The 13,820-nt window shown below is 40.3% G+C and overlaps 1 protein-coding gene across 1 annotated transcript in view; it reads left to right on the forward strand.

The window, feature by feature from the left end:
- The window catches only part of fbxl17 (F-box and leucine-rich repeat protein 17), a 193,733-nt gene extending 183,055 nt beyond the window's left edge, over positions 1-10,678 (forward strand). Inside the window, exon 9 of the mRNA XM_081348524.1 lies at positions 9,573-10,678. Within this exon, the coding sequence (XP_081204650.1) occupies positions 9,573-9,684 (112 nt within the window). The 3' untranslated portion in view covers positions 9,685-10,678. The remainder of the gene's footprint in view (positions 1-9,572) is intronic.
- Positions 10,679-13,820: the final 3,142 nt, after the last annotated feature.

Raw genomic sequence — 13,820 nt, forward strand, 5'->3', positions numbered from 1 at the left:
TGTTAGGGTGTTGTTAGGGTGTTCCTGGGGTGATCTGGGTGGTTTGTAAGGGTGTTCTGGTTTCTAGGTTGTTATTATGTGGTTGTTGGGGTGTTCTGAGTGGGTGTAGGGTGTTGTTTCTTGTTAGGTGGTTGCTGGGGTGTTCTAGGTGGTTGTTAGGGTGTTGTTAGGGTGTTGTTAGGGTGTTCCTGGGGTGATCTGAGTGGTTTGTAAGGGTGTTCTGGTTTCTAGGTTGTTACTATGTGGTTGTTGGGGTGTTCTGAGTGAGTGCTAGGGTGCTTGTTAGGTGGTTGCTGGGGTGTTGCTGAGGTGGTTGTCTGGGTGTTCTGGGTGGTTGCTATGTGGTTGCTAGTGTGTTCTCGGTGCTTTGCTAGGATGTTCCTGGGGTGATCTGGGGGTTGCTATGTGATTGCTAGGGTGTTTTGGGTGTTTGCTACTAGGGTGTTCCTGTGGTGTTCTGGGTGTTCCTGGTTGCTAGGTGGTTACTATGCAATTATTGGGGTGTTCTGGCTGGGTGCATGGGTGCTGTTTCTTGTTAGGGTGTTGCTGGGGTGTTCTGGGTGGTTGTTAGGGTGTTGCTAGGGTATTCATGGGGTGATCTGGGTGGTTGCTATGTGTTGCTACTAGGGAGTTTCTGTTGTGGTGATCATCAGATAAAAAAGGCGTTCCAGGGACCAGTTTATGGCAAGGCTCATCTCTTACTGCCAGTGAGGAAGAAGATGTGCCACTCTGTGATTGGATCCTTGGTGAATGAACATAAACTAACGGTCAGCAACATCAGATAAGATGCTAAGACAAGCTAGGAAATGCTAGGAACTTCTTCACCCTCCACCACCAAGCAGAGGACTTCTTATTGGACAACAGGTTGTCTTTAACAACTTAATTGAACCGCTCTTTGGTTGTGTTATTATTTTGTTGTGCCCGTACTGATAAGGGGGAGGGGTCATCTGATACACTCATAACCATACCTTAAGTGACGTATGATCAAAAATCAATACGTCATCGGTGACTTGCGTAGAAATCACAACATTGTGATGATCTGGGTGGTTGTAAGAGTGTTGCTAAGGTGTTCTGGGGGGTGCTCTTGGTGGTTGTTAGGGTATTGCTAGGGTGTTCCTGGGGTCATCTGGGAGGCTGTAATGGTGTTCTGGGTGTTGCTGATTGCTAGGTGGTTACTGTGCAGTTGTTAGGGTGTTCTGGGGTATTGCTTAGGTGTTCTGGCTGGTTGTTAGGGTGTTCATGTGGTGATCTGGGTGGTTGAAAGGGTGTACCAGGGTGGTGTTGTTCGCTAGGTGGTTGTTTGGATGTTGCTGGGGTGTTCTGGATGGTTTGCTAGGGTTTTCCTGTGGTGATCTGGGTGGTGGTGGGGTGCTAGGTGGTTACTATGCAGTTGTTGGGGTGTTCTGGATGGGTGCCATGGTGTTGCTAAGGTGTTAATGAGGTGTTCTGGGTGGTTGCTAGGGTGTTGCTGGTTGCCACATCATTTTAAGTATGCAGTACATCGAGACAACCAAGACACACTTATATTTAAGATCACATGAAAACAGTTCTGAAAATATTATGCAGTGTTTCCTAGTAGTACAATACATTATATCTATAACATTCATTATTCCTAAAGTTTCAATGTAGTTAATTTGATTTTTCAAATCAATACTTCAACATTATATATAACAATGAACAACTGTATTTTGATTTACATTAAACGAACATTAATAAATGCTTTAAGAAACATATTGCTCATGTTAGATACATTAACTAGTGTGAGACCTTATAGTAAAGTTTTACCAAAAATATTAATTATTAACACTTTTTTTGCAGTCTGACCATGACTGGCAAGCTTTGCTTGATTTTTTTCTGATACATTTGTGGAGGTTTTGGAGCTTGACACAGTCATGCTCATTATTATGAAAAATATCTGTGTAAACAGTTTTCAAAATCTCTCTGTTTGTGTTCCACTGAAAAATAAAGACATGAGGGTGAATAAATAATGACCAAATTCTCATTTTTAGTGAATTGGCCCTTTAAATCATTACATTTTCCTGCAGTTTGTAATGTGTGTTTTGGGTTCATTCTCCGATATCTGGAGAGTTTTACATTCTCTGTGGGAAATTACCGTCCGTTTGAGCCGCGTGTTTACAGGTCAGTGATCGTAACCTGCGAAACGTCACGTTGAGATTTACACGGCTCTCACGGGTCTGTTCTCTCTCAGCAACAACATCTCAGTGTTTGGTCTCGTTGCCGAAGCCAAAACAGGCCACCGTGCCTCTCAGCTTCTCAGAAACCCATCACGCTTTTACCCCGGTAACCGTTTGCCTTGAGGACAGAACATCTCATCGAGGGTTTCCGAAAGGGTTTGGATCCATTCATTGGATTTTTTTCCTTTTCCTTTTGAAGCTCAGTTTAAACTCGACACTGTGCAACTCAGGGCCATTACCGTCTACAGAGTAAATATGAGTGGAGATGAGTGATGAGAGCGGCATTGGTGTGAAACGAGACAAAAACAACAGTGTAGAACGACAGAGGGGGGATTGTGATGGTAATGGAGGAGGAAGAGATAAATAAAGCCTCATAAAGAGACTTTATGAGGAGAAAATGGAAACAGAGTGTCTCAAGAGATTTGAGAAGATCAGACATCACTGTCAATAAAGCTCCTGTAAAACAAACGGACAGAATCCAGTGCTAAAGGATCTTAGATTCTTCATGGTTTTATATGAAGCGCATGAACAGGAGAAAAGCAAAGAGCTTGGAAATTAGCTACAGAGCATTTGCTTCAGTTTGCTTAGGTCTTCATGACACGTCTTATAGAGTGCAGTTTGCTTTCGTGTGTTGATGCATTCCCTGATTTGTAAAGTTGGTTGTGATGGCTTGAGAATGCCTTGCCTGAAACTATTTAAATGATTTATAATCTTGAGTTTTAAGATCATAGATAGACAGACAGAGAGAGTTTGCTTGGTGGTAACTATGTGGTTGCTAAGGTGTTCCTGTGGTGATCTGGATGGTTGTTACGTGTTCTGGGTGGTTGCTAGGGTGTTGGTGGGGTGTTCTGGGCAGTTGCTAAGGGATTGCTAGATTGTTACTATGCAGTTTGCTTGGGTTCTGAATGGTTGCCAGATTGTTGTTGGTTGGTGGGTAGTTGCTATGGTATTGTTGGGGTGTTCTGGGTGGTTGCTAGGGGGTTGCTGGGCTGCTATGCGGTTGATAGGGTATTGCTTGGGTGTGCTGGGTGGTTGCTAAGGGGTTGCTCGGGGGTTACTATGTTGTTGCTAGGGTTCTGAGTGGTTGCCAGGTTGTCGTTGGTTGGTAGGTGGATGCTATTCGGTTGTAATGGTATAGCTGGAGTGTTCTGGGTGGTTGTTAGGTTGTACTGGGTGGTTGCTAGGATATTGCTTGGGTATGCTGGTTGGTTGTTAGGCATTCTGGGGGGTTGCTAGGGTGTTCTGGGTGGTTGCTATGGGGTTGCTGGGGTGTTCAGGGTATTTGCTGGGTTATTACTGGTTGCTATGAGGTTGTTAGAGTGTTTCTAAGGTGATTGGTGTGGTTGCTAGGGTATTCTGGATGGTTGCTAAGGGGTTGCTAGGTGGTCACTATGCTTTTGCTGAATTGTTCTGAGTGATTGCCAGGTCGTTGTTGGTTGGTAGGTGGTTGCTATGCATTTGCTGGGGTGTTCTGGGTGGTTGCTATGAGGTTGTTAGAGTGTTTCTAAGGTGATTGGTGTGGTTGCTAGGGTGTTCTGAATGGTTGCTAGGTGGTAACTATGCTTTTGCTGAATTGTTCTGAGTGATTGCCAGGTCGTTGTTGGTTGGTAGGTGGTTGCTATGCATTTGCTGGGGTGTTCTGGGTGGTTGCTATGAGGTTGTTAGAGTGTTTCTAAGGTGATTGGTGTGGTTGCTAGGGTGTTCTGAATGGTTGCTAGGTGGTTACTATGCTTTTGCTGAATTGTTCTGAGTGGTTGCCAGGCTGTTGTTGGTTGGTAGGTGGTTGCTATGCAGTTGCTGGGGTGTTCTGGGTGGTTGCTATGCAGTTGCTATGGTGTTCTGGGTGGTTGCTAGGGCTCAAAAACGTTCTGGGTTCAATATAAGTTCAGCTGTATGTGCAGCATCTGTGTCATTATGTTGATCACCGCAGAAAATAATTTCAGCTTGTGAAAACAAATCACATTTACAGTAACAATTACAGTGAGAGTCTGTGGGGCAAAAGACAATTACACAGAGAAAAGCAGTGTGTGTGTGTGGAGTTATACTCAAGTGTGTAAAGCTGGTAAACTAAACCGAGTTTACATAGTTTTCTCTGGTAATGGATGAAAAAACTGATGGTTGAACCCAAAATGTCCAACTAAAATGGCACTTATATGACTTTATTTACTTTTTTTCCCCATGAGTCCCTCTGAATTAAATGTTCTTCTGTTTGTTTGGATCAGTGTTGTACAAAAATCTGTGGTGTGTAAAAATGTTTTATGATCATTATACTCTTGTATTTGGAGCTGCAGGCAGGTTTTGTGGTCTGATGCGTTTTGTTATTAGTAATTTTTGAGGTTTCATGTTTTGAAACACGAGGGTCTTCTGAGAAATATGAGCCACGTCTCAGTGTTTTACCGCGGTAGATGAGCTTTAGGCAGGTTTAGGGCTGCGGTAAATCAGCGTCTGTTTAAGCCTGGACTCGATGCTCACACACTCCAGAAAGCTTTTTAAGTATTAACCAGAGCAGCGTTTGAGGAATGTGTGTGTTTGTGTCTGGATCCACTGAAGCCGGATCACATATTTCAGTGTTTAAGAGCCGGAATATCAGTGTTTCCGCCACATTTATAAAGTGTGCTGGAATAATGAAAACAACTTGAGCCTGTAAAGTGCATTTTTACTTTTAGATGGAGTCATAAATACACACACGCACGCCATGCAGTAATTGGTGGTTTAATGCTGCGTGACAGGTAACGTTTGTCTTTCTGAACTGGATCAGCATCATGTATGAACACACACTGCACATCCTCGTCACGTGCTGGTTCTTCTGATCCAGAACACCGACAGTTATAGCAAATAATATTAGATCTCAGAGATGATTATCAGTCTGATATCACTGCATGCTTGTGTTTGTGCAGGACAAGGCAGATCATTCCTGTTGCAGAGCGTGTGTGTGTGTGTGTGTGTGAGAGAGAGAGAGAGTGTGTTTGTGCGTACATGCGTGTATGCATGCGTGAGTGTGTGTGTGTGTGTGTGTGTGTGTGTGTGTGTCTGTGTGTGTAAGTGTATGGGTGTGTGTGTGTGTGTGAGAGAGAGAGAGAGAGAGAGAGAGAGAGAGAGAGAGAGAGAGAGAGAGTGTGTGAGTGTGTGTTTGTGCATGCATGCGTGTAGAGTGAGTGAGTGAGTGTGTGTGTGTGTCTGTGTGTGCGTGTAAGTGTATGAGTGTATGCTTGTAAGTGTGTGTGTGTGAGAGAGTGTGTGTGTGTGTGTGTGTGTGTGTGTGTGTGTGTGTGTGTGTGTGAGAGAGTGTGTGAGAGAGAGAGAGAGAGTAGAGTGTTTGTGCGTACATGCGTGTACTGTATGCATGCGTGAGTGTGTGTGTGAGTGTCTGTGTGTGTAAGTGTATGTGTGTGTGAGGGAGGGAGAGAGAGAGTATGAGTGTGTGTTTGTGCGTCCATGCGTGTATGTATGTGTGTGAGTGTCTGTGTGTGTGTGTGTGAGAGAGAGTGTGTGTGTGTGTGTGTGTGTGTGTGTGGGTGGGTGTGTGTGTGCGTGTGTGCGAGTGTGTGTGTGTGTGTGTGTGTGTGTGTGTGTGTGTGTGTGTGTGTGTGTGTGTGTGTGTGTGATTGCAAAAAGTCGATGCACAGATAATTCAGTTTGTTTTGTCATCTCACAAATGAGACGACCAAGGCATTTTATTTGCTTTTAATTTGCAACAAATCAATGTGCTGTAGTTTGCAACTGCGTGTCACACGCACACACACACACACACACACACACACACACACACACACACGCACTCTCTCTCTCTCTCTCTCGTGGCGTTTGCTGTGAGATGGACACAATAAAACATCACACAGATGTAAAGCTGTAGTGTGTAAAACAGAACTGATAATGATTGTTTCCAAACAGGTTCATCAAACACATCCGGTTATAAAGCATGTAATATTCTACATGATTTCTGCATCATTTAAAAAATTACAGCTACAATGATCTATACAGTAAATGCACACATTTTTTAAAATGAGGTAATCTACAAACTAAACAAATTTGCATAGAAAACAGCTGTCTTTGAGTTGAAAATTACAGTATCTTCAATACTAAGTAACTAAGTGCAGAAAAAGGTTTCTAAACATTCAAAAATCAAGATATATTTACTTTAGAAGCAAAATGTCTTTTTCCTGAAGTGCAGCAGATGCTGTTTCTCCCCTGGATCTTCATGAGCTGCAGATGTGTAGTTGTTCCTCTGCCTGATTAGAGCAGGTCATGTGAGATCTTCACCTTCAGTCTGCATGTGTATTACACACTTGACGTTGTACATGATGAAGGTTTGGACTGGATCCCTGTGGACTCGCTGTGGTGATTATCTCACTGAACATGTGGAGCGTCTGTGTTCCATCAGAGTCAGCGTGGGCTTTCTTATGGATGCCTTACATTCGATAATTGTTCACATTTCTTGCATTTGAATTTTCAATGCAAATTTCAGCCCTGCACATCATGCATTTAAAAAAAAAACACACACACACATATAGGGCTCTATCACACACCCGATGCAATGCAGCGCGAGTGTGTTTTGCTAGTTTCAGCCTGACGCAGTTTTCATTTTCTCGTCCTGCGCCGCGATGTGTAATTAGCAAATGCATTTGCGCCCATCTGTGTCCAAGGGCTGCTGGTCTGAGAACCAGGTGTGTGTTCGGGAGTATTGATGGAGCGTTGCAGTTTTGAAGAACTGAAATAGACTGAGCCGTTGACCGACTGAAGCCTGCTCTAAAGTCAATAGCGCAATATTTTTTTTGTTACCTAAAAAGAGCGTGTTAGTAATATGTGCTTATAGGCAGGTCCATCACACACACACTCTCCTTATTACACACACACACACTCTCTGCTTATTACACACACACACACACACACACACACACACACACACACACACACACACACTCTCTCTCTGCTTATTACACACACCCTCTCTGCTTATTACACACACACACACACTGCTTATTACACACACACACACACACTCTCTGCTTATTACATACACTCACACTCTCTCTGCTTATTACACACACACACACACACACACACACACACACACAGCTTATTACACACACACACACTCTGCTTATTACACACACACACACACACACACACACACACACACACACTCTCTCTGCTTATCACACACACACACACTCTGCTTATTACACACTCACTCTGCTTATTACACACACTGGGACGCGCACCAGGACACAAACATGCCAAATATTAAAATTAAAAGGATTAAAATGTAAAAGATTAATATTGTGTACATAAAGATGTGGAATCCGGCTTGTCCCGTAGATGGTCTTGCTTTAACCTCATACACACACACACACACACACACACACACACACACACATGTGCGTTATTTCAAAATAAACCTTTAGGCTTTTATGTTCAAACCGGAGTCAGAATGATGGAGAGACTCAAGAAGAAGTGACAACATGTAGAAGCAACAGGACATTTCTGAATGTTAGTTGATGAATTTATGTAGCTGATGTGTAGTTATCTTCTAGTCATTGATTAGCATATTCTGTCATGATAATCTATAAATCGTGTTCAGGGGGCGGGGTTTATGTAAATTTTTGTGTCAGTGATGTCACTAACCCCTGAAGAAGCTCACTGTAGTCTCTACCAGCCGTTTGTTGTAGTCCTTAAAAAGCGATTTCTTTAAAAGTAAATATCTCCCTTTGCTTTGAACTTTGAGCGTTGTAACTTTGCAGATGTTGTTTATGATCAAACAGCAGCATTACACACTAACTAAAGTTAGAAAAGTCAAATCATATTCAACCGCCCCTTTTAAGAGAATAGAGACGAAACACACCCATTACTCATTAAGAGAATAGAGACGACACTTTTAGACCAGTGCCGGGAGCGCCGACCATTTGTCCCGTCGTCAAACTAGCAGAAGTGGATTCGGACACGCTCTAAGTGCACTTGTGCTTTAGACCATGAGCTTAGATCAGGGGTGGGCAAACTACGGCCCGCGGGCCACATGCGGCCCGTTAGGCTGTTTAATCCGGCCCGCCGAGTATTTAAAAAAATTGTCTTAAGATCGCATTAATTTTGCCTTTTTTTCTTGCAATACTTTGCGTTATATATATATATATATATATATATATATATATATATATATATATATATATATATATATATATAGCGTTGCATATATTTGACAATCGGAATATCAGATATTGCATGCCATAGCTAACAAATGTAAAAAAGGAAAAATGACATAAAAGCAGATCATCGTTCATTCAGCGCTGTTGTGGCTGCGGTGTGTGTGTCACGTAACAAGCAATGACGCGTCACCATGGAAACCAAACAGACAGCTGCTTAAGCGCATAGACTTGTTGCACGTTAATGTTTTTTCCTTTTTTGGAAACTCAATGAGAAAAAAAATGTTTGGTAACCGCTTGCACACCTTAGTTGTTCCTTTGATTTGTCTGCTATTTAGTTTCTTTGCTCTGGATTTGTGGATGTATCGTTTCCGTTTACCGACCTTTATCGTCCGGCTTTCGACTACGCTCCCCTGTCTGCCATGTACAGAACCCGTTTTTTTTTTTCATTAAATGTTCTGATCTCCCTTTGCCTTTTATGTTTTATTTTATTATTCTTAAAATAAATTTGTATATTCGTTTATTTCCACAAATGTATGACTTTTGGAAGTGCAAATTGCCATTCAGTTTTAATAAAGTTGAATTAACGTAACCTGTAATTTTTACTCTTCTAAGTGTACACTTGCAGATGTTTTGTTTCTAATTTACTGTTAGGCCATTAAATAATAATAAGGATAAACAATATTTAAAAAGTATAGGCTATAATTATCTAACATCTTTAAAAATTAACATCAAAACATAACATGCTAAATGGGGGATATCTAGCATAAAAAAATGTATTGTCAGAATGTCGTCTCTCAGTTGTTGAATTTTGCACAGACATTGCCACAACATTGTCTGTTTGCTCAGCCCGGTCTTATGAAAGTGCGAATACCACGAATTGTATTTGTAGTGCATAATATGTTTTCGCGTGCATATGATATGCACTTTATGGCGTGTAATAGGCACGCACTCCACACCCCTAATCCTAACCAAGGGGTTTACAGTGTGTAGCATGCACGCAGAAAAAACAAACAAAAAAAAAAACATTTTTGGCATATAAATGGCACGAGAAATAAAATTTGTGGTATAGATACGCACTTTCATGAGATCGTGCTTCATAATCTGCTACTGGGCCGGCCCTCTGTCAAATTTTTAAAACCCAGTGTGGCCCTTGAGCCAAAAAGTTTGCCCACCCCTGGCTTAGATCGTTAAAATAGGGCCCATAATCGTTTATAGGAAAGAATGTGTCATGTCAAAGTCAAATGAAAAGCAAATGTGTTTTTGTTTTTGCAGGTGAACGAGGAGACCGTGGAGAGACTGGTGCTGCAGTATCCACACATTGTGTTCAGTACAGTGATGCAGGACTGTAAGAGAACGCTGGAACGGGCCTATCAGATGGGCTGGAGCCCTAACACATCCACGGCCTCCTAACACACACACACACACACACACACACCTGTCCATGACGCCACTGCAGAGTCATTATCATAACTATGCCGTTTATTCCGCCTTCCTTTATCAAATGACATTATGCAGCAGAAGCCTCAATATTGTGCTTTGAGTCGTTTGATTTAAACGTCAATGAATATGTTCATGCACACACACACACACACTCACTCACACTCACACTCTCACTCGCGCACACACACACACAGGATTCTGACATGCAGCACTGCATTCATTTACATTTACGAAAGTCATCAGAAACTTGTTCAGCTCATATTTTACTCTAAAATCGAGAGAGAGAAATAAGAACTGGCGTTGTTTTTGTTTTTGCATTTTGCATTAGGGAAAAAAAGCTTTTTGGACCACAGGATTTTTGCATTTTGATATTTCCCTGCCACTCACATTAAGTGACGCATCTGGAAGTTTCACGTACATGTTATTTGTTTGTTATTCTCATTATTGTCGAAGGTGATTTTCATTAGAATCTCATTACTGAAACACACAAGAAAATCAGCGTAGTACAGACTCAACCATGATGTAGAAATACTTACAATTAAGCATTATTGTTATTATCATTAATATTATTATGCATTTATGCATTGCATTATTTTGCATTGCAGTAATGACAATTTGAGGGTAAATGTTAATTTACATTAATTTTACATTTAATTCACTGCAAAAAATTGTTTTTCTGTCTAGTTTTCCAGCACAAGCATCTAAACATTCTTAAATCAAGAGACATTTACTGGAGAAGAAGTAAAATGAATAAAGATATTAAATCTTGTTTAATGAGAATAAAATGCACCAAAATTAAGTGAGTAGAAAAAATATCAAGAAAAAATATCTGCCAATTGGGGTCAGAAAAATAACCTTCATTCAAAGGGAAAATAAGTTTTTTTTTTCATTTACTGAAGAAGCAAAAAAAAAAAAAATATATATATATATATATATATATATATATATATATATATATATATATATATATATTAATATCTGCCAATGGTTTCAGAAAAATAATCTAGTTTTCCCTTGAATTAAGTTTGTTTTGGCCGATATTAAGCACAAACTCAATTATTATTATTATTTTTCTTCCAGAAATTTTCAGTCATTTTGCTTTTCACATAAATGTATCTTGTTTTAAGAATGTTTAGATATTTGTCCTGGAAAATGAGACAAAAGTGTTCATATTAAAATAAAGTTGCAATGCAAACAAATCTGAATGGTCCAAAAAAAATTTTTTTCCAAATTTTCTTTATGCAAAATATTTCTCTCTGGTGATTTTGGGGTGAATCTGTCACGTGACAGGTTTCATGCGAATCTGCTCTTTAGACTTCCGTTAGTTAGAGTTCATTTAGACACGTTACACTTTGATTAGAAATGACACCGTCTCTATTTCAGTGAGTGCTGAGAAGTGTGACGAGGCCGTCGGATCGAGCGTGACATACGTGTTCGTGTTGTAGATCTAGACGTGGAGATCTATGGAAGGCCAAAAGGGCCAAAACGTGTGAAACTGTCGTGTTTTGGCCCCTTTGGCCTTCCATAGAGATCAGGACGCGTGTTGTTGATTTCGTTTGAGATGACGTTGTTTACTCTTGTGAATCTGTAACCCTGTGGTTTGGAGTTTGTTTGGATGTAAACTGATTTTTGTGTTCAGTTTTTTTGAGATATATTATCCACCATATGGAAGTTTGCATACCCTGTGAATATTTGATGATGATGATGATGATGATGATGATGGAGTGTGACCCATTAGAGATGCTGAGTTTGAAGTAGAGAGGTTAGTTACGTCACTCATCTACACGTCTTCTGTTTTCTCCTTCAGACGAGCAGGGTATTTTTATACGGTGTCCGTAGCGCTCGCTCGTGAATGCAGGAAGACTTTAGTTACAGTCTTGATCTTTTACTGTACTGGGGGATTTGAGTCAATTAAAAACCACGATTCTACTTCACGGGCTCCTGTGTCATTTGAATCGAGCGAGTGTGTGTGTGTGTGTGTGTGTGTGTGTGTGTGTGTGTGTGTGTGTGTGTGTGTGTGTGTGTGTGTGTGTGTGTGTGTGTGTGTGTGTCTCAAAATGTGAAAAGTTTTCCATTTCTCTCTGGGTTCAAGTAGTGTGATTTTTATTTCATTTGACATAAATAAAATAATAATAAAAACAATTGAGTAAAAATTATTCTACTTTATAAACTATATACACTCACCTAAAGGATTATTAGGAACACCATACTGGTACTGTGTTTGACCCCCTTTCGCCTTCAGAACTGCCTTAATTCTACGTGGCATTGATTCAACAAGGTGCTGAAAGCATTCTTTAGAAATGTTGGCCCATATTGATAGGACAGCATCTTGCAGTTGATGGAGATTTGTGGGATGCACATCCAGGGCACGAAGCTCCCGTTCCACCACATCCCAAAGATGCTCTATTGGGTTGAGATCTGGTGACTGTGGGGGCCATTTTAGTACAGTGAACTCATTGTCATGTTCAAGAAACCAATTTGAAATGATTCGAGCTTTGTGACATGGTGCATTATCCTGCAGGAAGTAGCCATCAGAGGATGGGTACATGGTGGTCATAAAGGGATGGACATGGTCAGAAACAATGCTCAGGTAGGCCGTGGCATTTAAACGATGCCCAATTGGCACTAAGGGGCCTAAAGTGTGCCAAGAAAACATCCCCCACACCATTACACCACCACCACCAGCCTGCACAGTGGTAACAAGGCATGATGGATCCATGCTCTCATTCTGTTTACGCCAAATTCTGACTCTACCATCTGAATATCTCAACAGAAATCGAGACTCATCAGACCAGGCAACATTTTTCCAGTCTTCAACTGTCCAATTTTGGTGAGCTCGTGCAAATTGTAGCCTCTTTTTCCTATTTGTAGTGGAGATGAGTGGTACCCGGTGGGGTCTTCTGCTGTTGTAGCCCATCCGCCTCAAGGTTGTGCGTGTTGTGGCTTCACAAATGCTTTGCTGCATACCTCGGTTGTAACGAGTGGTTATTTCAGTCAAAGTTGCTCTTCTATCAGCTTGAATCAGTCGGCCCATTCTCCTCTGACCTCTAGCATCAACAAGGCATTTTCGGCCACAGGACTGCCGCATACTGGATGTTTTTCCCTTTTCACACCATTCTTTGTAAACCCTAGAAATGGTTGTGCGTGAAAATCCCAGTAACTGAGCAGATTGTGAAATACTCAGACCGGCCCGTCTGGCACCAACAACCATGCCACGCTCAAAATTGCTTAAATCACCTTTCTTTCCCATTCTGACATTCAGTTTGGAGTTCAGGAGATTGTCTTGACCAGGACCACACCCCTAAATGCATTGAAGCAACTGCCATGTGATTGGTTGATTAGATAATTGCATTAATGAGAAATTGAACAGGTGTTCCTAATAATCCTTTAGGTGAGTGTATATATAATATATATATATATATTTGAATATACATAATGACATAAATATATGTATATAAATGTATAACTGTATGACATAAATATGTGTATGTGTGTGTAATTAAATAACACTTTTATACATAAACATTTTCAGTTGCCATGGAGCTCAGTTTTTTATTAATTATTAAGTTTTTTTTTTTTTATGGCAAACAAGAAGTTGACTATGTCATAAACAAATACAATGAATATTTATTATGTTTGTTTAAATCCACCCTAAAAAAATTCCAGAGATTTTGTTCTAAATTCAGCTCAAAAAGTGAAAAGTTTACAATTTATGTCTGGGTTATAGTAGTGATTTTATTTTATTTTGCTTAAATAAAGTATATATACATTTTTGTAAAAAAAAAAAAAAAAAAAAAGTATTTATTTTTTGGTGGCGAAGAAGTTGACTACGTCATTAACACAAATTATGATGGTAATAACATTTTTTTTTTCTGACAGGCTTTGAAATAGAACCATGTGAATACAATGCATTTTATAATCATTATTAGTCTTTATATATATATATATATATATATATATATATATATATATATATATATGTATATATATATATATATATATATATATATATATATGTGTGTGTGTGTGTGTGTGTGTGTGTGTG

Source organism: Scardinius erythrophthalmus (genome assembly GCF_964197995.2).
Source record: "Scardinius erythrophthalmus genome assembly, chromosome: 20".
Taxonomy (NCBI): Eukaryota; Metazoa; Chordata; class Actinopteri; order Cypriniformes; family Leuciscidae; genus Scardinius; species Scardinius erythrophthalmus.